Source organism: Trichophyton benhamiae (genome assembly GCF_000151125.1).
Source record: "Trichophyton benhamiae CBS 112371 chromosome Unknown contig00269.3, whole genome shotgun sequence".
Taxonomy (NCBI): domain Eukaryota; kingdom Fungi; phylum Ascomycota; class Eurotiomycetes; order Onygenales; family Arthrodermataceae; genus Trichophyton; species Trichophyton benhamiae.
In genome coordinates, this window is record NW_003315092.1 from 195,557 (window position 1) to 219,906 (window position 24,350).

The following is a 24,350-nucleotide window of genomic DNA, read 5'->3' on the forward strand; positions in this document are numbered from 1 at the left end:
GAGCGGCAATCTCTCTTACTCAGAAGCCTGATAGCCGGACCCAGAGGCTAACGCTCCATTCCAGTCATCAGTCATCAGTCATCAGTCATCGGTCATCGGCCATCGGTCATAACCGGTTTTGCCGTACGAGCTACGCCGTCTCGTACAAATTGTCCGGTCAATCCTCTCCATAAAGACCACAGGACAACAGACCTCAAAAAGCGTTCGCCTCCCTCTACTTCTGCCGTCTACACTCCTCAAAAGAGACATGGCCCCATCCAGAAAGCCACGTTGCCAGTTCAAGGCCTGCAAAGAGCTTGCTCAGCGTATAGTCGGTGACTGCGGCTTCTGCAAGGGCCAGTTCTGCAGCAAACACCGCATGCTGGAATCGCATAGCTGCAGCGGCCTGGAAGACTGCAAGAAAGAGTCACATGCCCGTAACGCTGAACGGCTGAACTCTGAGCGAACAACGGTCGTCAAGGGAGTATAGCGAGCCATGCTTGTTGTCTCCTTTTGTTGGGTCCGCGTTTCAACATGCTTTATTACCATCACTACTACTATCCTGGGACCGGCTAGCTTGTTACTGGGGGTGTCGGGGTCAGGAGGAGTCCTCTTCTTTTATTGATATTGTTGGGACTTTGGGCGGTGGTGCTCCGGTGGGTTTTGGTCTTTGGGATAATATTCTTGGATATTGTTCTCCTTCCCCTTTTCCATTCTGCCTATCGACTGGGAATTCCCCATACATCTGTTTCCGTGCTGCTCTTCTAAGCTCTGCAGCGTACTGGCTTATATCCCGCCCTTTTTTTTTGTATTACAGCCTGGGGTCTGGCTCGGTGTTCTTCATTCTGCTTCCCTTTTGGCTATGTTTTGCATGGTGTTTGGCCTGGTTCATCAGTTTCTCTCCCATTTAGCCTGTCTTATCTTTGATGTTTTGCTCTATTACTTTTGTGTTGAAAGACCATTGTTTGTGATATAAATGGGTATTTGGCTACCAAATAATATCAGATGTTATAGACCCTATACTCTCCCCATACGTGTCTGTGCCAGTGTCTAGTAACTCTAGATCACACAAGAAAAGTAATATATCGTAGATGCATATTCAAATCCACAGACTTGAACTGAAGCGAAGACAAAGAAATACAGGGCAGGAAAAGCAATAACTCCCAAGTGTTATCCTGGTCCAATTCTCGGCCTATGAAGCGATTCCATGTCAGCCTTGCAAAAACAACGATAACAGCGCAAAAGTCAGTCAGAACTCACATGTCGTGGTGTTCACTCAGGTTGCTGAGGTACTTGTTCAACTCCTCCACCCGCTCTTTATGCGTCTTGACACCCTCTCGCTTCAGTCGTTCGTTGAGCTGTACACACACGGGACAATCGTAAGCTTAGGCCTCCCATTGATATAAGCAAACTAGGTAGACGTACCCTCTTCCTCTTTGCCTCAGCATGTCTCCTCTCAGCTTCAGTCTTGCCGTCGTCGCCCTCAAGAAGCTCACTGACACTCCGACTCCGTCTCTCCTTTTCTTCCTTTGCGTTCGATGCTTCGCCGACAACTGTGTCTGCTTTTTCCTCCTCTGCCTCCTCCTTTCTCATAGCAACGTCTCCCTCTTTATCTCTCTTCTTCTTTTTCTTCTTCTTATCCACACGCCCGTCTTGTACCTTGGAGCCCTTGATCTTCAGCCGGCCTCCTCCGCTCACTGCGTACTCGCTGGATGGTGCCATGGCTTGCGTCGACGGCGAGGGGAGGAGGGGTGGTACGGTGGTATAGTAGGCAGCACTTAACCAGGCTTATTCGCTGATCGCGCTGACTTGGCTATCGATTGGTCTGCATCTCTGGGCTTTTCTGTGCCGCTGACTTCAATTCGCCCGGGCTGCTTCTTCTTGCATCGCAAAGGAGGAAGAAATCGTTTTGCCTCGACAAGGTTGAGCTGCAATGGGATTATGTAATATGCACATTACGTCATTCTGCAAAGGTACAAACACGTAGTTTAGCTTCAGTAGATTGTGTTTACTCAAGTTACTTCAGTCTTCAGGCGGATAAGACGTTGAATGTTCTTTTTCTCATTAGTGGTATGACTATATCTTAACGCCTACTGGCTGGCTAGGCTGTCGGTAACATCACGACGATAGCCACATTTACATGATCAATCAAATGGGATAGGCCGTAGCTCCGAACCTCCCTGTCGTTTCCTCATCTCTTCACCTGCAGCTGCAGCACTAGGCACCTTGATACCACAGCAGTCACCCCAAAAGTCGACGCCATTAGAAGACTTGTTATGAGCGTGGTCATGGCAAGGGCCATTGCCGTGGCTGTGGTCATGTATGCCCTCCTGCGGCTCCCGAACGCCCATCTGCTCTGTTGCAGGAATCAAGCTTCCGAATAGGAAATGTTGCATGATGGGCAGTTTTCCCAGCACTTCCTTGGTAAACATTTTCTTCATGCCGGCTTCCACCTTGTACCAGTTCTTGGCACCGGATATGTCATCTAGCATGGGACTATGCCACCGTAGGCCCTTTACGGTCTTTACGCTGTCCACCCATTTCACTTGGTCAAGGTATATCCATTTTCCGCACTCTTCGTCGAGGACGACGTTGTTGTGTATGGATAGGGGGGTTATGTAGCGATGGCCCGTCAATTGCGATGCGCCAAAGAGGAATGGGAGGAATTGGTAGTCGTCCAGACCCCAGACACCATGGGACCCGGCTGGTTCAAGGTAGTATGTTAGCTGGATGCGGCGCATAAGCTCGATATAGCGAGTGAAGACACGGCAGACTAGAAAGGGGAAATCGGGGGTGTCAAGCATGCTGAGCTGGTACAAACACAGCAACCACATCATGAAGTTGAGCTCGTGGCCGGAGCCGTAGTCGAGACGGGAGCGCGAGCCTAGAGAGTTGACTAGGTATGTTGATATCTCGGCTATGACAGCCTCGTCAGTAATGCCCAAGAGCTCTTTGTGCCATGATACGCTATGAGACTCGACATCGTCAAAAAGCGACCGGAACGCAGGGTTGCCGAAGCGAGACCCGCCCTGGTCAAGGGATGGGTGGGCATCGAGCAGCGAATCTATTGATGATAGTATCTCGAGAATCTTGGATATTATGGGCGATGGTGGCGAGGCAGAACTCGGCTGATCGAGAACATCTGGTATGGACTTCTGGTGCACGCTGTCTGACAGGTTGAACACAAAGGCCGTGACCAAGTTGTACGATGGCGACGAGAGGAAGGACTGGTGATCTTGAGCAGAGAGAATGCGAGGAACAGGGCGCGTATACTTCATATCTCCTGTTGCAGGACGAGGGGGCATCGATGGGGTTGGTGGCGCTGAGTCGCCAGCGGCAGGCTGCCGTCGAGGGCCACCAGTTCGCGCTAGCTTCTTCGACAAGTCGATTTTGGGGATGGAAGCAGAGGCACGCGGCGGTGGTTCCTGGGTAGGCGACGCCATGATGCTTGACCTTCTGCTCGCGCGGCGTCTCTCTGAGTCTGCGTCTTCTGGTTCTTCGTCTCTGCTTCTTTTTTTGCTTCTTTGCTTCTTCTGCGTTTTTGTCGTTTTGGTCTTCAAGGTTGAACCCGTGACGGATGACGTAATCCAGCATAAATTAAGTATGAAATCAATCAGGCAGATCGAGGCTGCAGATGGAGAAGAGGAATGACAGCTGGAGATGCGAAGACGACGATGCTGCTGGACATATTAAAGTACTCCATAGATCAGCGTATCCAGGCGAAGATCAGGTTGTCGATGGAGAGCGATTTATTGTTATTATTGCATGGTAGGTGGAAGTGCCCTCCTCCGATTGTCATCTAGCGCCAACACTAGAATAATCTATGCCGATACAGAACAGCGCTGTAAGGGGGCCTCAACCCTGGTAAACTAGTCAGAGAGCTCATCATCTGTTGCTTGTAGAGACTGTGTCAGATGCAGAATTGAGTGAGTAGCCGGATAGAGCAGTCAATCGAGTTTCCATATTCCCAAGAGTTGCGTAGAGGCATGCTCACATGAGGGGACTCTCTTCTAAAACAGGCTGGAGATATATCCCTGCTTGCCCAGGACGCCTGTTGACTGTTGACTGCTTGCAGTCTCATGATCGAGCCAGGCGAGATGCACGTACATATAACCGAATAGGAGGAAACCGCCGTCAATGGGTCCAAAATGCCGAAGTATCTAGATTCATCCTCAGCTCTGCCCTCGCCCAGACACCTATCATATCTTGGGACGGTCGATGCCTGCACGATGGCTCCCCCTTGCACCTTGCACCCTGCACCACGGCGCGCCTGATCCAGTCAGCTCACAAGCCATGTTTTTTTCTCCTTCAGCCATCCATTCATTCATTTGCTCTGAGGGTTTCGCCGTCTCTCACCCGCAGGCAGCCCTGGATTGCGCCTCTGTCACACCCAGACCCATCCTGCCAGGCCTCTTGAGGACGAAAGCCCCCCTCTCGAGCCCATCGTTACTCGGCCAGCCATGCGCATGTCCAATAAGATGCAGCGCGCCGTCGCCACTAGTCAAGCGACTGTCGACCTATATCAGCTCGACTAAATCACTAACGTAGCTGCGAAAGGGCGATCTGAACGCGGAAAACTCTGCTCGGTGGGCCCGTCCACGCAGACGGGAAGGTCAAAGAAGGCCAGAGAAAGAGATGGGCCTTAGCCTCGAGCGGCGCTCACCGTTGATGATGTTGATATCGATGTTCTTTTGTAGTTGTGGTGGTGGTGCTCGGAAGGGCGAGGTCGGAGGATAAACCCTCTTGTGAGACGGAGGTCAGCCAGGAACGCGCAAGACCATGATGACAAGGGACAGGAGACAGACCAGTTGACTGTAAAGGAAGGGAAGGGCAAAAGGGATAGGGACAGATGCACAGTTGATCGAATGCATGATCAGCGGCCAAGCCCATCGGCCGGAGTTTTTGGCCTTGCTGGGTGCTGCATCCTGGACGAACCCTGGGCTTGGTCGTGGGAGAGCGAGCGAGCTGTATATACAACACCACACATGCACTCACTTCCGCCCGCTGCCGCCGCCGCCGTCCTCCTTTTTTCGCTCTATATGCTTTTCGTGCCTTTTCGTGGTCCTTTTCTATCCTCGGCCTCGTTCTATTCTCATCGTCTAGACAAAGGACGCCCCCCTCTTCACCGTTTATTCCGCAGTCAGCCCACCAATTAGTGGTTGGTGGTAGCTCCAACCAGCACCGTCACCCCCCGGCCTGAGAGAGCCAACCAACACGCAGTCCAAGAACCAACACATAGCCGCAGAGGAATAGAAGCGAAGCACGAAGAAGCGAAGCGGAAGAAAAGCTAGGGCCTAGACAACCATGGCTAACTCGGCGACGGCGACGACGAGGTCGGGCTCACGACCTAACTATGGATCATTCTCTTCACCTGCAGAGGCAGACTCGCATTCTGATTCAGGCTCGTCTACACTGTCTAGAGATTCTATGGAGTCTACACATACTGCTTCGAGGCCGCAGTTCAGCAGGATAAGAACGCACCAGTCGATAGTTCGTGAGCGCAGCCCGATGGACAATAGCGTGGGTGGACAGGGTGCGCCAGGCGCTGGAGGCGCTACACCAGGTGCATCTGATAACACCCACAACAATAATAATGCTAATGGGAGCAACATCGCCAATGGTGGCACTATACCCCGGCAGAGAGGTGCCTCTTACTCGTCCCAGCGGTCTAGGAAAGGGAGCATACACCAGGATCAGCCGTCGTGGTACAAACGCATACTTGAGAAGTACGGCAGCTTGGAGCTGGAAAACAAAGGCAGCGTTGCCAGAGACCATCTCGCCTTGGGTATGTTACTATCTATCTCTATCAGAGCTATTCTGTTCTACAAGTATGGAAACTAATGGCTGGTAGAACGCACATTTCTCTCATGGCTACGAACATCTCTCGCCTTCGCCTCCATAGGGATAGCAGTGACTCAGCTCTTCCGTCTCAACACCGCCATCCAGCAGCTAGATCCCTCGCAGAACAGTCCCAGCAATCCGTCTGCTCTCCTATCAGAACATTACAGAGAAACGTCCAAGGGTCTCTACTTCACCATCACAAGCAACAGCAGCCAACTGCGTGGTCTCGGAAAGCCGCTAGGCGCCACCTTTATCGGGGTAGCTATCCTCGTCCTCTTCATCGGCTTCCACCGCTATTTTGAGAGTCAGTACTGGGTGGTCAGAGGGAAGTTCCCTGCCAGCCGCGGCAGTATAGCCCTGACTGCATTTATTACTGCGTCTCTCATGGTCAGCAGTTTGGTCATCATCCTTACTATATCGCCGGGTGCGACCGAGTCCTAGAGGAATTCCCTCTCATACTCAAGGGGAGAGAGAGAAAAAATAGCAACCTTTTATTCAACACAAACGGCGTCGTTTTTATACTCAGTTACATGCATTTATGCGGAGTTCATCGAGTTCATCTTCCCTTTCCTCCTCTTGTTGGATAACTGGGAACAACAACGAAGGACCTCGTCACATCACATCTTGCTATCCATCAACCTACCTGGACCCCCGAAAAGCAAAAACAAAAATTGCCAGCTTTGCTTATCTGGTCATCTGTCTGTTTTCGGTGTTTTGTTAGCGAGGCGTCAGGGTTTGGACTTCTTTTGCTTATATTTTTGCTTCTTTTACCCTGCATTGTACATCTACTTCCTGTTCTTGCTTTTCCTTCCGTTATGCTCTTCTTCGAATACCCCGCCTATCACCGGCTTTGGTTCACTCTTTTTTTTTGTTCTTCTCTCCATCTGTTGACTTGTTCATTTTTCATCCATAAAATATCTTTCTTGTTCCTTCCAATTTTCTCCCCTTCGGATATTACTCTGAGTGCCTTGATTCACATTACGTATTATCAAAATTCCCCTGTAGCCATCTAGGAACTCGCCTTGTTGAAATAAACGTAACTTAAAAAAAATGCAACCAAGTTTTTGGCCAACTGTATCTTTAACCTGCCAGGCCTATCCATGCCTCTTAAGGACGAGTCAACCAATAACAGCCTCTGGCTCAAATATCATTCCTGCATATCGATACGAAAACGCTGATGGATCAATGTGGAGCGATGGATGGCTGGCTTGCCCACGAAAATGCTTGGTATATCTTAATTCATCCCGAGGCATCTACCGAAATTGTATATCTGGACGCTCTTCAATTTATGCACGAGTCCAGAGGTGGTAGTTGGTTATGGGGTTGGTAGATTACTCCCAGGCCGGGATCTGCCACCTTGCTTTCCGATGAATCCATCCTTCGACTCCGTCTTGATTCATTTATAGCCATCTCTGAATATCGTGGGTTTATCTCTCTGGGAGTATTTGGCAACAGCAGGCTGGATGGACCATGACGGGAGAAGAGCTGCAAAACAGGATTCAATGATATCAATTGCAAGGAGATACCATATGCTCCTTTTTAAAGCAGAATCTACCCATACACCAACATACCTCATTTAGCCCACGAGAGACGGCATAACATTGCGTTGGCTTAATATCCTGCCTTAGACGGCTAGGAGAGTAGATCTCATACAGTGGCCTGAAAAGACATCAAGTCAACAAGGGAGACTGTTGCACTGCATCTGGATATCCCCGCCGAGTAATCCACATAGTACAGGATACCAGCCGGAAAACCGCTCCATAACGGGCTTCGCTGTATCAACGCTGCTCAAGGCGTAACGGTGGATGCCCATCCTTAGGCACCAAGGGTATCACAAGGAACAATAGTCCAGGCCAACGATAAGTTTATCACACATACTTCTGCAGAAGATATTCGCATCTTCATTCTAGGCGTGTCTAGGATGGGTATGTTATGTGGATTGAACTGCTGAACAGTGCACCAAGAACTGGAGGCGGTGTGCTGAGGAACGGTCACCGCTACCGTGGAAAATGGTCATGTCAAACTGTTAAGATTTGACAGCTAGCAATGGTATACTTTAGCAAAAAGAGGGGTATGCATAGATTTCATCTATTTTATCCAATACCAAATATCTTCTTTTTCTTCTGCAAAGAAACAATGCCTTTGTTGTAGTCACGATCTTCCAATTGATTGCTTTCCTGGCGGTATTTCCAAATCGCTGTGATGACATAAGCTATGATATAAGCCACATCTTACTAAGACATGTCACATGACTAATGCTTAGTAATAAGTTTAAATGTGTTATTCCCCCTTTTGAGATTGAGGTCGTATCAAAATAAGTGCCAAACGCGTTTCTCAAGCCGCAGGTAATCTTGTTGGCTCGACGGCCTAATTTCAAGGTACCTTGGAGATTGGCTTGATGGGAAGAGATGTAGGATGAAACATGGCGTCCTGACGAATATCCAAACATGGGGGAACTTTTTTGTTGTTACCATGGAGATCGCCAGCAACGGTTGGTGAAGGAGTGGATTCAACGTCCCACCTTTATCAAAAGGCTCTCTACATCAAACCAGGCTACGCAACGTTAGTACGTTCACTGCCCACGATGGAGTCGGCGGGTATATTCGGCGGCTGCCTTAATTTTCGATGAGCTAGTTCAGAAGCTGCTAGTGCGCGGTCGATAACGCTGTTATCGCCAAAAGCTTTTCACACCTCGCAAGTGTCTTGTAGGCAGCACGGAGTATTATATTGGGTAACAGATCGTGACTATGGGTTTGTGGGCATCTCAAGGTATCGTATGTGGATACCAAGCGAAGATATCGCCTAAAATGAGGAGGCAAAACGATAACGATCGCGAGCATGGATTTATACGAGATTGATATTCGATGACAGGAAGAGAGAAAAGCCGGAAAAAGCATAGTTGGGGTAAGCAAACTAACTAGAAAAGCAAGTTTTAGTTCTCCAGCGTTCAGTTGATTCCGGTTCAGTTCGTTTGCCCCGAGATTTCGTTAACGCTGCCTGGTTCCGGTCTGCTTCACTAACCTTACGAACAGGTCATCTGTCCAATTCAATCCCGATAAACTTTCGTATAGGAGGAAACGATGGGACGGGCACGCCAGTTCGAGAGCTTGCCTTATCTCGAGTAGCAGGAGTCGAGAAAAGAAAAGAAAATGTGATGGATCGAAGTTGGCAGTTTAACTAACTGAGCATGGCGATGAGAGAAGAAACTGGGGGTAGTACATGATGGCGGGCGTGGCGAGCGAGCCATGGATGAGATGAAAGGTTCCGCCGCCATTATTGGGATTGGGTTCTGTCTGGTCGAACTCTGAAATGCGCGTTTCCTTGTTTCGTTGTTCTCGAAGAATCAACGGAATTGGTGAAGATATGCTCCGTTTGGAAGGGGAGGGGAAAAGGGCGGTTGTGTTGATCAGATAGGCCTGGCACGGATGTAACATGTAGCCGGTACTCCTTTTACCCATCTCTCCATGACCCAGCAGGCGGCTGAGACGGCGGGTGACGGATAGCCCTGTTCATCCCATGGCGATCGATGCCGGCGGCGAGGGATCAGGGTTGGTAGAGAGGTGAGAAGAACTGCTGAGCGGCAGTTGACCAAGAAGAATGAAGACGCATTGACGGTCAGGGATGCAATGTCTGAAGTAAGTAAGTAGTAGTTACGAAGTGTTGATACTGATACTCGGCACATCAGAGCGGTGATACAGAGCACAGCACGAACACAGCACAGCACAGTACGGGACAAGGTGTCAAAAACCTGCCCTGCAGAAAGGAACAGTTGTTCTTTACGGCAACCCTGCACAGGCAGCAGGCAAGCAAGTACTACCGACTTTCCCAACTGCTGTGTTTCATTCGTTGTTGTTCAACGAAGGGAGAAGGAAGAAAGAGGAAAAAGGGGATGGGTTCAATAAGACATTTTAACGTTGGACATTGTCCTTCGCTCGGAATGCTGCCGTTTGATCTGAGGTTCTCTGGGGAACTGGGAACTGGAGAAACCGTTGATTTCCCATGTCCATATGTAACCTGCGCTATCTTAACGAGTTACATATATGCAGTGCTATAAGCCAGGGTTCGTTATGCATTCTCCTCCCTTATTTCCAGTCAACGTGATGTCGTGGAAGTTGGGTTGGTTGGCAATTGAAATTGGATAATGAGACGACGACAGAAAGACTAGCTTTTTGTTTGGCCTTTCTTGCCCCCTTAAAGGACGACCCTTGCATCCCTAGGCGTTGGCGTCCAGGTACGCCCGTCCGCCGCCGCTTAGGGTCGTAAGTACAGTAAATACAGAAGTACTGTACTTACTAAGTCATCACCCATGCATGCCCTGCCGGGTCCCTGTCGTCGGTCAGCACCAAACGAGATGAAGAAAAACACCTCCATGTGCAGTGGGTTTAAATTAGTTAGCCAACTAGCTTGTTAGCTAACTGGTTCGTTAATATGCGGCTTCAAAGGGCGTATCGTATGCATCTTTATGCGTGCATTAACCCGAGGGAATAATCGCGCATATCTTGAGGAAAGTAAAGAGATGGAAAACAAAGCAGCTCGGGGAGCAAGGGCAAGCAGCGGGAGATGCATGGAAGAGAGGGAAAGAAAAAGGTGGTACTATGTGGCGTGCAGTTTGCTGTAAGTACATTGGCAGGTCACTCAAAGAGTTGTTGTACATGCATGAAGGAACCCATCCATGCCCTTGGCCTCATGCCTGGAATACCCCATGCATGCACGGCATACGGCTAACTGGGTGAGTAATTGAGGATGCCTGTTCCTAGTCTAGCCGTGTAAGCTAGATGAACCGTCGACTGGCCACTGCCAGGCCAGGCGTGGGCGAGGATCTGGCTCTCCTGACATCTGTGGAACGGCGTTCTTCAGGAAGATCGCAACCTTGAAGGCCCTGTCTAGCTCACTTCAGGATTGTACAGTACTTTTGGCCGTCCCGAGAGAGTGATTATCGGCAGACGGATGGCTCTTCCGGCAACCAGGATAACAGACTTAACCGCTTTGATAAGGGTAAGCGGGAGAGAGGAGAGAGGTCTGGTCTTGTTAGATTGCAACCTGCAGACTTCGAGGTCGGACAGGGTGGCAACGGGATAAAGAAGATCAAGGAGAAAAGGGGAGAAAGTCGAGCGAGTGCTCTCCAGGAGTAAGGCAGCCATCTAGCTATCCACACGTCTCAGGGGGGCAAAGTTGGACAGGCAGCGCCGTCGAGCTGGTTGCTAACGAGTGTCACGGAGGTATCTTTTGACTGGTCTAACCAGTCGGACAGTCAATCAATCAGTCAATCAGTCAATCAATCAACCAAGCTGGGTAACTAAGTTGAGCTGTTAAATAAATAAATCTGCGAGATGAAGGTTCGAAGTAGTTACTATTACATTATTATTAAAAAAGGGCACAGGCAAAAGGTAGGTTAAACAAGGCTCGCCCTCCCAGCCACATTAGTTACACACGGACATGCATGATGCTGTGTTGCGATTTCATGCATGGGAACGCTGCAATGGTTGATTCGATACATATGGTCTGGCTCGCCAACCTAACTAGTTAGTTCGCTGGAGTCAAATACATCAGAAAGCAATTTTAATATTAGAGTCAAGTATATACAGCAGTACGCTGTGTACCTGTGTGACGCGAGCTATAAGACGAGTGGAATATACAGAGCACGGTAACGGTTGGACTGTGAGAGCTCCAACAACGATAGGCGGTGCTCCTGACTGGCTTGCTGGCTCAGGGGAGGATCGAGAAGGGAAAAACCGGGATAAAAGCTTGGGTGATCGACTCGATGTGTTAGAAACCGATCGGCCGTTGGTTATAACTGCCATCTCTATAGGGAGCACTGGGCCATGTAACCCGGTGCCAGTGCCAGTGCCAGTGTCCTGTCTGGACGTCTGGATGTCTGCCCAAGTCAGCCGCTGCATTGTCAGGAGTGTCTAGCATCTACCCGTCCGTCTGTCTGTCTGTCTGGGCTGTCTGGACTGTCTGGGCTGTCCATCAATCTCAGGATTGGCGCCCTTGACTGGGCTTGTCTCGACTGATAATGCCGGAACCAGCTGCTATTCGTCCGCCAGTCCGCATCACATTAAATTAATTACTTTTAAACTAACTAGCAGTTACATATTTTCCGATGGGGCCCTGAAATCTGAGGCTGAGAACGTAAAAAAGGCGTAGGGGGGGGGAAGGAATGTTTCAAACCGACCATCCTCGATTACTGGCCAGTTTGGCTGGTTGGCTGGCTTGCTGGCTGGTGTCTGGATAGGGCTGATGGCTGACGATGGCCCCAGGAAAAGAAAAACAGAGACTATCTGGCCTGGGTATGAGACATGCGAAGGAAGAGGGAAGAGGTTCCAGTGGCTGAGATGACGACGCCGGCTTGTTTACTCATTTCATTGTTGTTATTATTGAGCTGCTGTGCTGGCATCTTCCATCTCATCTCATTTCAGGTCGAGAGGAGGCGCTCTGGGGAGATGATTCGCGGATGCTGGATGATTGCGGTGGAGACGGGGTGGAAGATGATATACGGAGTACGGGCTCTCATTCTCCAGCTGGCAGAAGAATACCTAACAGCAGAGCAGGAAGAGGAAGAGGAAGAGATGAATGCTGCCGCCCAAGCCGATATCAAATGGCTATCAATACATTCCCGTCATACTCCGTAAGTATGCTAATAATAATGGATTCCCGATTCCCCTGAAGAAGCCGAACTGAATAGGTAGCAAGCTAGCTACGAAGCAGGGCGGAGGAGAGCTATGGGGTATATCTGAGATATATTATGCTCTATTTTATTATTATTTACTTATTTTATTTATTTATCTAATAATAATAATAATTATGATGAGTATAGGAGTTTCTTTTTCCGCTCGATATCACCAGACGCCAGTGCAGCACAGCAGCATCAAGACGCCCCAAAAGGGTAAAAAAGGGGGTCAACATCAAGGTCAGGCCGGGACCAGGGGGTTGGACTCCACCGGCCAGCGCTACAGTAACTCAGTGCTGCGTACGGAGGAGTACATACTACTGTCAGTCTGCAGGCCAGTCTTCTCTGCATGCACTTACCTTACATACACTACTGCAGCACCCTCTCTCTGCATGCGCAGGATCCCTCCGTAGCAGCGAGGGAAGAAACAATGAGAGAATTGCTTTTTGGCACGGAGACCCCCCATCCCATCCCATTTCCCCCCCCATTCTCCATCCCCATGCAGGCGAAATACGACGGGTAAGTCAACTAACTCAAGAGGCGTGCAGTGAGTTTGGTTAGGGTGGCTGGGGTGGTCGAGGTACCGCCTCCAAGTATATACAGTACAAGGGGAGGGTTTAGAGTACGGGACAAGAGAAGGGACTATGACGATGCCGTGGAGACGGTCGCTGCCGACAGATCATGAGACAAGACAGGCCCTTTTTTTTTTTCTTTTTGTCTTCTCTTTTGCCTTTGTATCTATCTGTATGTGCTCCGTAACTGGAGCTGGATGTCCTTGGAAGATAGCGGGACAAGAGAGCAAAAGAGAATGTAGGTATCCGTCCATCCCTGAGCGGCGCGCCGGGGAAGGCGAGAAAGGCCCATGGACGAGTCGAGAGAGAGTGCTCGGGCGCATGACAGCAGCAGCTAACGCTCTCTTTACTTCTGCCAGCATGCTGCTCTCGTCGTCGACTCCAGGATCAGGCTGGGATGCCGGGATGCTGGGATGCGGCCAGGGCCTCTTGACAGGGACAGATCGCATCGTCAGATCCATAGTCCTACCGTTTTTACTTTCACCCTTTTACCCAGTATCTCTTTTCTTCTTCTCTTTCTTCTCTTTCTTCTCTTCTATCTTCTTCTTCTCTTATATCATCTCTTCTTCTTCTTCTCCTCTTCTCCTCCATCTTGATATCGTATTTTATCTGGTATTGGCTGTGTATTGCCTGCTCCAAAGTTACCTGCCAAGCCTGTTCCTGGGGAGACGCCAGCTGTGCCTGAGCTAGTCCCCTTCTGGCCACCCTCGAGTCCCGCCAGCCAGTAAGACGCAAGAGCCCTGCCAAGCCCGCCTCCCAGTGGCCCCATCCTGGCCCCACCCTGCCCCCTCCAGCCACTCACCGTCCTCCATGTGGGTCCTCCCCTTACCGTACCTGACCACCCAAAAGTCCCCTAAAAAGTCCCCGTCAAAAACTGGTTCGTCGCTTTTTCTGTCTTTTTTGCTCCTTTTGCTTTTTTCTGCCGCTTTTTCTTCTTTCTCTTCCGCCTTTTTTTCTCTGGCCTTCAACTTCGATCTCCAACCTGCAATCTTCAACTTCTCTTCTTCTTCCTCCTCTCCTCTTCTTCCTCTTCTTCCTCTTCCCCTTCAACCTAATCCGCCGCCTCCTCCTCTCCTCCTCCTCCGCCGCCGCGGCTCTCGCTGGCTACAGCTCGCTGTGGCCGTCCGTTCCTTACATCCTAGCACGGAGACGTGCGCCTTTTTCTATCTCTCTCTCTCCTCTGTCTCTATCGCTGTGGCCTGGCGTTCGTCCGTCGGCTACTACTCCTCCTAACGAACCACCCCAGCAAAACCGACCAACACTTTCTAACGACCTCCTCCTAAACCATCATCAACATCGTCATCATCATCATTATTCCTTCTGGCGTCCTTGAAAACGAGATAATATCTTTTTTGGGGAGCTGTCGCTGAGATCTCCGTACGATGACTCCAGCGTGTTGATAGGAAACACACAGACTGGAAGCAGAGCCGGGGAAAAGGAGCCGCTTTTTATCAGTCATTTGCTTGATCTGGCAAAGCCCAGCCTCTCCATATATGAAGCCGAAGGACTTGGTTGGAACGAGCAAGTAGAGAGACCGAAGAGACTCTCTGGCTCGTCACTTATTCTTCCTTCTCTTCCCTCTTCTTCGTGGAATTCTTACATTTCCCTTTTCGTTCGTTTATATTCTCTCTCTCTCTCTCTCTATCTCTCTTTCTCTCGTTTTATTCTACAGCCATGACATCAATTTCTCTCGGGGCTCACCAGCCTTCTTCTCACTGGAACGCTGCCAGTCACATCCACCTGCACTCCCCGGAGTCTCCCAGTTACGACACTCGCATGAATCCCCCTTCTTCGCCTCTCCCGAACCCGCCTTTCTCCTTCCCGGCTCAAGCGCCTTCTTCGACAGACACCAGCAGAGTTCCTAGCGGAATACCCAGCAACAACATGTCGAGCAGCTCGCGGCGCGGCAGACGGCAACCGCCTGCTTCTCTCCCTTCGTTCTCTTTCCCCCAGGCACCACCTGAGCCTGTCTCTTCTACATCACCAACTACGGCAGCAGCAGCAGCAGGTAGTGCTCCTACAACAAAATCAATACCTACTGCTCCAGCTTCGCCTGTGCTGGTGGAGCCCGCTCACCTCAATGCAAAGGGACACCGCCGTCAACCAAGTGAATTCCTTGGTGATGCTTCATCCCAGGTAGTCATCAGTAGTTCCAAGGCTACAGCTTCAACACTCCCACATCCAGGTCCCGGACTTACCACTGGTCCCGGTAGAGGTGCCCGGAGACACGCCCACAGGAGGTCCCAGGCCATCTCGAGCGTGGACCTGACTGCCGTAGCCAAGGCATTTCCGCCAGTACCGGTCTCTGGAAGTGTCCCAACTTCGCCCATCTTACCCTTTGCCAATGACAAGAACTCAAAGCTTTCCTCGCGGTCGTTTCCAGAAATGCACACTGCTCAGACCTCCCCGCAGCGGGCCGAACAGCAGCAGCAACAGCAAAAACTGCAAGTATCTCCAACAAGACGTCCCTACAAGGAGGAGTCGATAACTACTGCTCCCACTACTACTGCTTCAGAAGTAGCTCCAGTCTCTTGCCGTCCCCTTTCGACAATATCCTCTGAGAGTAGCGTGTCTACCGTGCGTCCCAACCAGATCTTCTCAGACCGCTCCGGCTCTGGACAAAGAAGTGGCGCCAGTTCTCCCCTTCATAACAGCAATGAAGCTACAGCCAGACCAAAGACCGCGGGTGCCCAGTTGGCCATGAAATGGAAGCCCTTCGGCCCTTCAAGTGATAACAATGAACACACCAAACGGCCACTCTCAGCCTCCGCTTCAATGGCCCTGAACTTCAGTCTAGGAAACGTCGGCAGAAGCCAGGACGCTGACAGGACTGCCTCCAACTCTTCGTCTTCTACTACTAACGCGCAAGCTGCTGCACCCTCAGACCAGGATATGGAAGACGCCGAGACCTCCACCTTGACTCAACGAACAGCGCACGAGCGCAAGCCGTCCAAGAAAGAAAAGAAAAAGCGCTCCTGGGCCGGCATCCTCATCCGCAAGGGGAAGAAACGCTCCTCAAAGAAGTCCCGCAAATCCCCGACGCCTCCACCCATGCTTACACGGACCAACTCTGAGCTCGGATCCATGTACAGCGTTGACTTTGACCATGATAACACTATTGTCATCCGCACTCCCACGGCCCAGAACGCTCCAAGAAGCCACCCCCAATCCGGCGAACCGGCTACTTCCACGGACAACAGCTTGGAAAAAGCTTGGAAACCAAAGAGCTTCTACGAGCAGCAGAGTAACCCTGACATCTTCAGCCCCGTAATCGATCTAGACGCCGCTCTAGGCCCATTCAATACCCCCGAAATGGGGGCCGAGCGGAACATTACCAGTGGTTTCATGATCGCCTCCAAGAGGATGTACAGTGGTGGCCGTCGAGGTGAATTCGTGGGCCCAGAGATGCGGTACCACAGACGTGCGGAGAGTGCGCCGGAGATGCCTCCCTTTGACCGCAGTTTCCTAGGTGCCTCTAGGTTTGGACTGTCGACTGCAATGGAAAACCCGGACGTGTTTGACGAAGAAGAGGAAGACGCATTTTTGGCCCAGAATGACGACCAGGCTAATCAGAAGAACGCCGAATCGTCAGAGGCCGACGATGACGCAGCTGAGAACGGCTCATCCTCCTCCAGTGAAGAAGAAGAAGAAGACGAAGAGGATAGTGATGTTGAGGAAGCTGGCCTGGGTATCCAGGTAGTCGACTCCAGCAACTTGCCCGACCTCTATCCAGCTTCCGTCGAGAGCCGTCCCAGCACTGCCCAGGTTATCACCCCTCGTACCCCTTACGCCCATGCAATTGATTTTGAGTCTCAGTCCCAACGGAGCAACAGTAACAGCACTACCTACCACCACCCGGGAAGTATCGGTATCGTGGGCTCTGATTCTGGCCAGGCTTCTCCTCGCAACTTTGACGAAAAGCGTCCCTCTACCTCCCCCGAATTCATCTACAACATCTCTAATGCTACGAACCTCACCCCCATCCCTGCAATAATACCACCAGTGCCTATGATCCCACAGGCCTTTCCTTCCCCCGCTCCCTCAAGCACCTCCTTTGACGTACCTCGCCTAAACACCGCTTCATCCTCCATGACAGACCGTCATCACAGCTCCGGATCCGTTTACTCAGGCGAGCCGGGCTCAGACTACCTCCAAAACTCCTCCGAGGATGTCCCGTCCCTAACCAGCTCTGCGTCGACAATGACCGGAAACATTCCCAGACTACCCAGCGCAATCTACGGACGCATCCCAGGTGACCGAGCTGCCTCGTTCTCTCACGTCCTACAACTCAACAGCGCCGCCAACAGCGCCAGCAGCAATGGTCACAGTAACAACAACCGGCCCAGTTCATCGAAACGTGCCAGTCTAGTTAGCTTCTCGCGTCTGGTTGGCGCCAACTCTGAGCGCAGCAAGCTAAGCCACGAGGAGAAAGCACCCATGGACGAGTCTGAAAAGCGCAAGAAAAAGGGTCTCCGAATCACCCGTCTAATGCAGTTCTGGAAAGTCAAGGACAAACGATAAAATATCCCCTTATACCTGTCTACTTCTCTCTACCTCCATATCTCTTCCCAACCTTTACGAGTTTCCCATCTATCTATCTATCTCGGTTTCGCGGTTCCTTTTGCTGGATTTATCTATGTTTAATTTCCAACCCTTAGAACCTTCTCCGTTTTTTTCTGTTTTTGTCTGATTTCGTTTTTCATTTTTTCATTTTTTTTTTTTTTTCTCATTTTCACTTTGTTCGGAGTACATATGGGAGGCACGATATCACGGATGGAACTATTGACTTATGGAGAATCGTTTTGCTTGTTTTTTTCTTTTCCTTATTACTATCTGGCTTTTTCTTTCCAACCGAGTTCGTGTTTGAGTCCAATCGCACGCCTCCGTCTTCATATTATTCATTCCACCAGAGCAAGTTTAGTTCAGCTACTTTTTTGTCTTCTTTCTAAACAAACAAAACTCGCAGGCAAGCCATACAAGTTCAGTCTATTTACTTGTTCAGTTCTTTCTTCTTTCTCCCATGCTTTCGTTAAGATCTTTATTCTTTGCTTCTACGACCCAGCCAGGCCTCTCCTTGAACGTCACATACTCACTATTCTACGCCCTAAAGACCTCATCTCCTCTCCTTTCATTTGCTTTGCTTTGCTTCATACGAACCCATCCACTCCATCTATCCCTCGTTCCCTTCCTTGACCTCCCATACCCTCATTGGCTCTCATGTTCCTTATCACCGACGCAGCATTCAGGCATCCATGCACACTAGCACTGCCGCTCTGTCTTCCGCTCCCTATCATCATCCATCATACATCATATCACCCATGTCTAGCTCCTCTTCATTCCCTTTCGGCCTCTAACGACATTTTTCATTTCATTTTACATCTTCTAGCCTCTCTTTAGTTAGCCAGCCAGACAGCCAGTTGGCCAGCAACAGCAATTGCCGACACAGGTTTCTTCTTTTCTCATTTACCTTAAAATGAATATTACCCGGAGATCATATCATGCCATTCTTTTTTTTTTCCTTATATCCGGCTCCAGCTTAGCAGTGGACTCAAGCCAAGGCTAGCCCAGGCTCTTGCAAATAGTTCACACTCAAATGCTGCTGGATCCTTGCCCAGGTAACACAGTTATCTGAACGGCTGTTTGAATTTCCCTCGCTTAATGCCTAGTATCTCTTCTAATCAGTCCTCTTTCATTCGCTTGGTGGGGAAAGTCTCTACTTCACTTTATCTTGTGTGTATCACGGTAGAAAGGACCGGGGAGGTTGATTCAGAAGAGATTGAAATCTATGTAGATACATAGCTGCTAGGTACAAAATCTCCACACAGCAAGTGTACCTGTCTACTTTTCCCTCCTTGTTTACGGAGTATGCCTAGCACTACTTATTAGGTTGTAGCCATGGCCGGGTATAATGGCCGCAAGTATGAAGTTTATCTCTATTTACACTTCTACACTATATTCACCTTAATTATAGAGTAATTATTTACTTTAGTCCAGAAAGACGACCTCAGGGTACTTCGAGCTTGGCCCCCTGAGAAGCCCTTCATCTTTCCCGAAGAGCGAAAACTGGAAGAAGTCATGAACATACACCTTGATGAACTCCAGGCTTCTAGCCGCAGGAATATCCCCTACCAGCACGTCAATGCTAGCCTTGCCAATAACCTCCCTTACTCCGCCTGCGTCAATAATGGCTGGGAAATCACTAAAGGTATTATGTCGTCCTGCCGGAATGCCAAGTTCCTTCTTCCATGCATGCGGGTGAAGCCTCTCCATGGCCTTCCAAAGCGTCTCCCAGGATGTATCGTTGTGTCGATTATGCGTATACGCTCCCCATTGCAGGTATGGTTGTGGTTTCTTTCTACCCCCCAGCCCTGTGTTGACTGCATCGCCCCATAGCCCTCCGTCGAAGTTGATGCCGGCTGATATACGACCGTCTTTAACCATGGAGGAGAGCACGGCAGAGCCACCGAATGAATGGCCTAGCATGCCTATGCGGGCGTGGGGGGAAGTCTTGAGGGCCTGGTTGAGCACGAACACAGTGTCTTGAACACGCACGTCGTTCCAGAAGGGGAGGACGGACGGGTTAGAGAAAGTGACTTCGCCGCCGGTGATGATGTCGCCGTTGAGAAACTCCACGATGTCCGTGTCATGTGGGTGGTCCATGGTTATAACCGTGTATCCTGCACTGGAAATCGTCTGGGCAATAGACGAGTACACAAGTCGAGTTGTGTTTCCGCCAGGTGAGAACAGCAGGATGGGGATGCCATGGTTATCCCCGTGGGAGTCAGTTTGGTACCCCTTCTTCACATCAGCGCATACCCGTATTCTAGACGCTGCTAGGAGCCCGTCCACCCAGTGGCCGCCAGACGCAGCTTGGAGAATTGCATCTTCCAGCTTTGCAGACGCAGGAGGAAAGGTAGGAACGTCCTCTGTTCTAATGCAGTGTTTCTCAGGTATGGGGTTGAATCGAGAAACCATCAGCCGGCGAGGGAGAGTGGAATTGATATCCTTCCTGGACCAGTCTGTGAGTTCGAGGATTTCTCTCTGGACTTTGAACGGCCCTGATGGCTCAGGCAGGAGAAATGACGAAGGTATAGACGATGCAATTGCATTTGCTACAAGAGCACAGATGATAGTCCCTTGGACGAGCATGGTGGCTGTTGGTGATGAGCACTGCTTGAAAAGCTGACTGCAACGCTGGTTCGGCCCCAAGAGGAAAGAAAGAAACGAAGATCCACGGGATGAACAGTTCTGGCTTTAAATATAGAGTGCTTCGCTCGTATAGCCGAGTATTCCGAGCCTGGGTGTTGTTGATGAGGGCATGATGATCCTTCACTAGCCTGCTCTACTGCCTGCTGCCAGGAAGAGACAAGCATTTTTAACCAACGTTCAGCCGAAGATTTTCCTTGTCTGGGCTATTTTATCGTATTATTTTATGTTTTCTTCTGGAGCCTGGCGCTGAAGGATACCTTCTCTGGCTACATTCGTAATCCTACGAATGTGGGGTGGTTAATAGTATCCTATCTCATCCCATCAGCTCTCCAGACTTGTTTTCCAATATGACGATACCTGCCCCTTATCCTTGACTACTATGCTCCATAAATACGCCGAAGATCACCGAGTACTGCAAGAACCTGCTTTGGGTCTAAGTACGGAGTATGGAATATGGCTACAAAGCCGTAGTCCTTCGGTAGGCGTGGACTTGATATCTCATATCCTCAAGCCCAATCCCCTCTCCAACATTGTACTCAAGCCCTGTACGGTCTCGCCTGAACCACTGTGATTCTTCGGATAAAATGCATTCCCAACTGCCTGAAGCTGTAGTCAATAAGGTATGATCCAACAGGAAACGCATAGGATACTGTCTCGCAGGCTTCTTCTCCTCGGATGCTCTTCCAGCGGACTCTCCCTGAGGCCCAGCTCCCTTGGAACCAAGTGATAATGTTGAATAGCTCCCAGGGCTATCAACGACCAGCAAGACGGTGCCAGGTTTGGTCACGTCGGTCAACTGCAGCAGAAACGCAACTGCGGCGGGCATGGAGGTCGAGAAGAGCTCGTTCAGCGTAAACATGAGCGTTATCAGAACTGTTGTAGGGTCTTCTGTGCCTTCTTTGCCTTTCCTCTCATTCGCACTCGTTACATCTTTCGTAGACGGGGATAGTAAAAGGGATAGCTTCTCCTCTGAAAGCTCCAGGACGTCCTGTTTCTGGAATGATATCGCCAGATCCCCGGCCTTGAGCAATGGAAGGGAGACGCCGGAATTTTTATTACTATTATGAACTGACTCTGATATGCATCCCAGTGAAAGCTCGTCAATCACTGGCTGCCAGTCCGCTACATCAAGGGCTGTAACAGAGAGATTCAGGTTCGATTCTGTCGGCTTATCAAGGCCAGTTGCCCACCGCACAGCAGCAGCAAGTGCAACTACTTCTGCTCCTGCTCCGCCACCAATGCAAACAACCCGTCTGTTTCGTAAGTCCTCGATATCAATAGCGGGAGGGCTTGACGGGCCTGCAGGCCGTCCTCCCTGATCGCCATTCAACGCCAACCGCAGGACATATTCGAAGATACCAGTGTACGCGAGCGCTCTCCCAGCACTCCAGCGAAGAGCATAAGCCCTCAGCATGCCGGGGTCCGCATCAGCAAAGGCAGAGTCGAAATCGCGATTGAATAGATGCGACTTGATAGCCTGAACCTGCTCTCTCAGTGTCGTGCCGGCGCCACTGCCACTCTCTTGCTCAGCAGCGCCAGGCCGCACCACCAGCCTATCCGCAAATATATTCAGAATCAGCTGTTGCAGAGCGATCGGTGCAGAATCGATAAGTGATGTCGATGCACTCTGTGCCCTATGTTGGGTATCAGTAGTCGATTTCGCTTTTGAAGCCTTCCGGGCCTGCGGGCGAGGTTTCGGCATTTTTTTGGCTTCGTTTACGCTGGTGGATATTGCCGGCGACCCTGGGAAGATTGCGAGGAGTGTTCACTCGCTAGATACCGTTTCCCCTGCTTTATGGGATGGATAAGCCTTTTCTGACGATGATTGTCGATTCAACCCGGAGTTTATGCATGCAATTTTTTTTTACTTTCGTATTTTTCGTCTTTTTTTGCTGTGTAAGCGCTGGGTTTCCTGCGTTGGAACTTAGTTAACTATACAGATGGCCTACAAAGCTAACAATTGATATCTAGGTCCAACATCACCAAGTGGAATACTGCTGGGGCACATCTACAGCTGGATAGACAGCCCATCCATGAGATATAATGACACTATATTCCTATATCCAGAGTCTAAACAGAGTCTAAATGAGTCGCCATCAAGTCGCTTTGTACGCCCGGTTACCAAAGTCAACGCCTCAAATGCCATACCAAATACTACATCTCGGGTCTTTCACTTCCTCACCTAAGCCTGCGGTTCCCTAAAGGTTAGTTTGGTAGCTTCTTAGGCTTTGATCTTCTACTCTCGACCTCAACCCACTCTGTGTCGCACTCCGCTTCGTCCAAAAACTCCCAATCGGTCAAGGCAATGGATTCCAAGGAGCTGCTCTTTGATATGCCCGCCGCTGTATAGAACTCCGGCTCCGCTTTCCCTTTCTTTGTGGCGCACTTTGGGAGGCTGCCTATACCAGTGTTGCACTCTTTTCTCTCCTTGTTAGCACTAGATGGTTCCTCACTCGAGGTCGGGTTGTAGTTGAGTACGGCAAGGGATATAGTTCGAGGAGTTTTTGATTCGATGACCGACATGAATTCAGGCTTGGGATTTATCACGCGGCTGATCAAGAGCCCCTTAGAGCGGGATTCATTGGCGTAGTGACGCATTTTTGACAACAAATCTGCAAGCTGCACGAGATCACGCCGGTTTTTATCTTCCCACTGATGCAAAAGCGAGGTCGTATCCTGGACCTTAGCATTATTGTACGCTCCACATGTCTCTACAGTCATGATCTTCGAGACTTGCCGAATCCACATCCAACCGATATCTCCCTCCGAAGGTGAATCGCGGGGGGCGCCTTTTTCATTGCCCTTAAAGTCGAAGATTGCTTCCTGCGGTATGATCTTCCCACAGCGATAAGCTACCGGGAACCCTTTGGCTGAAGCACCAAATCTAGGGGCGTCTGAGTCGTTGTCTTTCCCCACGATCGGTTCTTCACCTTCTCTACTCTCCGCTGCCTCTCCAGTTGACCCTGGAAGGTAGCCATGGGTGGAGCACCTGATAAGAATACGGTGCCCCCCGAAGACGTACGAGAGCACTCTCTGATGGGATATTGAGTCTTTGACGCAGTCTTCCCACGTGAGAGCGTCATCTACCAGAGGCTGATAGCTGCATGGGTAGCGTTCTGATTCCTCGCTGGCAATAAACACGGTCCGGTTGACTAGTTCAACTTTCAAGTTATGGTAGTTGGACTCAAATTGTATGAAGGCGAGCATGGATTCTATGGCAGCAGCGTCAATCACAAAGTCAAACTTGCTCAGTTCGAAGGCCGGATCCATAAGCTTAGCGGCATAAACCATAGGTTCCAGCGGGTGTCCATGCCATCCATCCTTGCCGTCATTTTGATACACTACCCTGTAGACATCTTCGGGACTTTTGCCTGGCAGCCATTTGTAGGTGGTTCCAACATCATTCTGGGATATTCCTTCAGTTTCAGCATTATCGCATATACTGTGTGATGGGTGCCAGACAGGGGGAGCTCCTATTCATGGCCTACGTTAGTGACCGAGTATTATTGTTGGAGTAGAATAGACCAAATCAAGATCGGTAGCTCCTTACCTGGAATTAGCATGGTCACCCTATTCTTGCGTACCCAGTTGTATGAGGCCACGCATTTAACCTCCGAGATTTTCGCAGGGCCTAGGCTTTTGGTATTGTGTTTCCAGCCCAGTGTATGTTGATAAAGCTTGCACATGCCCTGGTTTGTAGAAAGCTTGGGGCCTCCATAGACCTCGTCTTTTACCCTTAATCTTTCAAATCTATTGTCCAAAAGAGGATCGGGCTCCATTTTTGGTCGGTCCGCCGATCTGTTTTATTAGTAGGAATGCCTGAAATACTGGCTCTTGTCAGTCGTAAAGAGTCAAGGAGATAGGGGGATACGCTGGGGTACGTAACCCATAATAGAAATCTATCTGGAATATTGGATGTAAAGCAAAGCAGCATCATATTTGCTCAACGGGAATTTTTCTTTCCTGGATGAAGCTTGGGTTTTTATAGGCAGAGGAAAAGTTAGAAGGTTCCGGTCTCTGAAGGGTCATCTTTGGAACTCTGAATATCATCATAGTCTGAGCAGGCGCTGGTTTGCACT

At 50.1% G+C, this 24,350-nt stretch overlaps 9 protein-coding genes across 9 annotated transcripts; 4 read left to right on the plus strand and 5 right to left on the minus strand.

Annotated features, from left to right (window-relative positions):
- Window positions 1–1,235: 1,235 nt before the first annotated feature.
- On the minus strand, window positions 1,236–1,701 carry ARB_01745 (uncharacterized protein; the record flags this gene model as incomplete). The annotated part of the gene is made up of 2 exons (XM_003011944.1): window positions 1,236–1,337; window positions 1,405–1,701. The coding sequence occupies 2 exons, from the start codon at window positions 1,699–1,701 to the stop codon at window positions 1,236–1,238; spliced, it is 399 nt and encodes a 132-aa protein (XP_003011990.1).
- Window positions 1,702–2,123: 422 nt separating this feature from the next.
- On the minus strand, window positions 2,124–3,422 carry ARB_01746 (uncharacterized protein; the record flags this gene model as incomplete). The annotated part of the gene is made up of 1 exon (XM_003011945.1): window positions 2,124–3,422. One exon carries the CDS (start codon window positions 3,420–3,422, stop codon window positions 2,124–2,126), a length of 1,299 nt encoding a protein of 432 aa, XP_003011991.1.
- A 2,065-nt stretch (window positions 3,423–5,487) lies between these two features.
- ARB_01747 (uncharacterized protein) lies at window positions 5,488–6,711 on the plus strand (the record flags this gene model as incomplete). Its single annotated transcript, XM_003011946.1, has 3 exons — window positions 5,488–5,764; window positions 5,882–6,244; window positions 6,347–6,711. The coding sequence occupies 3 exons, from the start codon at window positions 5,488–5,490 to the stop codon at window positions 6,709–6,711; spliced, it is 1,005 nt and encodes a 334-aa protein (XP_003011992.1).
- Window positions 6,712–12,308: 5,597 nt separating this feature from the next.
- Window positions 12,309–12,710, plus strand: ARB_01748 (uncharacterized protein; the record flags this gene model as incomplete). The annotated part of the gene is made up of 2 exons (XM_003011947.1): window positions 12,309–12,448; window positions 12,638–12,710. 2 exons carry the CDS (start codon window positions 12,309–12,311, stop codon window positions 12,708–12,710), a joined length of 213 nt encoding a protein of 70 aa, XP_003011993.1.
- Window positions 12,711–13,383: 673 nt separating this feature from the next.
- On the plus strand, window positions 13,384–14,740 carry ARB_01749 (uncharacterized protein; the record flags this gene model as incomplete). Its single annotated transcript, XM_003011948.1, has 3 exons — window positions 13,384–13,685; window positions 13,857–14,266; window positions 14,466–14,740. The coding sequence occupies 3 exons, from the start codon at window positions 13,384–13,386 to the stop codon at window positions 14,738–14,740; spliced, it is 987 nt and encodes a 328-aa protein (XP_003011994.1).
- Window positions 14,741–14,838: 98 nt separating this feature from the next.
- ARB_01750 (cell wall proline rich protein, putative) lies at window positions 14,839–17,583 on the plus strand (the record flags this gene model as incomplete). Its single annotated transcript, XM_003011949.1, has 1 exon — window positions 14,839–17,583. The coding sequence occupies one exon, from the start codon at window positions 14,839–14,841 to the stop codon at window positions 17,581–17,583; it is 2,745 nt and encodes a 914-aa protein (XP_003011995.1).
- A 1,464-nt stretch (window positions 17,584–19,047) lies between these two features.
- On the minus strand, window positions 19,048–20,211 carry ARB_01751 (PAF acetylhydrolase family protein; the record flags this gene model as incomplete). The annotated part of the gene is made up of 1 exon (XM_003011950.1): window positions 19,048–20,211. The coding sequence occupies one exon, from the start codon at window positions 20,209–20,211 to the stop codon at window positions 19,048–19,050; it is 1,164 nt and encodes a 387-aa protein (XP_003011996.1).
- A 517-nt stretch (window positions 20,212–20,728) lies between these two features.
- On the minus strand, window positions 20,729–21,973 carry ARB_01752 (uncharacterized protein; the record flags this gene model as incomplete). Its single annotated transcript, XM_003011951.1, has 1 exon — window positions 20,729–21,973. The coding sequence occupies one exon, from the start codon at window positions 21,971–21,973 to the stop codon at window positions 20,729–20,731; it is 1,245 nt and encodes a 414-aa protein (XP_003011997.1).
- A 503-nt stretch (window positions 21,974–22,476) lies between these two features.
- On the minus strand, window positions 22,477–24,050 carry ARB_01753 (uncharacterized protein; the record flags this gene model as incomplete). The annotated part of the gene is made up of 2 exons (XM_003011952.1): window positions 22,477–23,744; window positions 23,822–24,050. 2 exons carry the CDS (start codon window positions 24,048–24,050, stop codon window positions 22,477–22,479), a joined length of 1,497 nt encoding a protein of 498 aa, XP_003011998.1.
- Window positions 24,051–24,350: the final 300 nt, after the last annotated feature.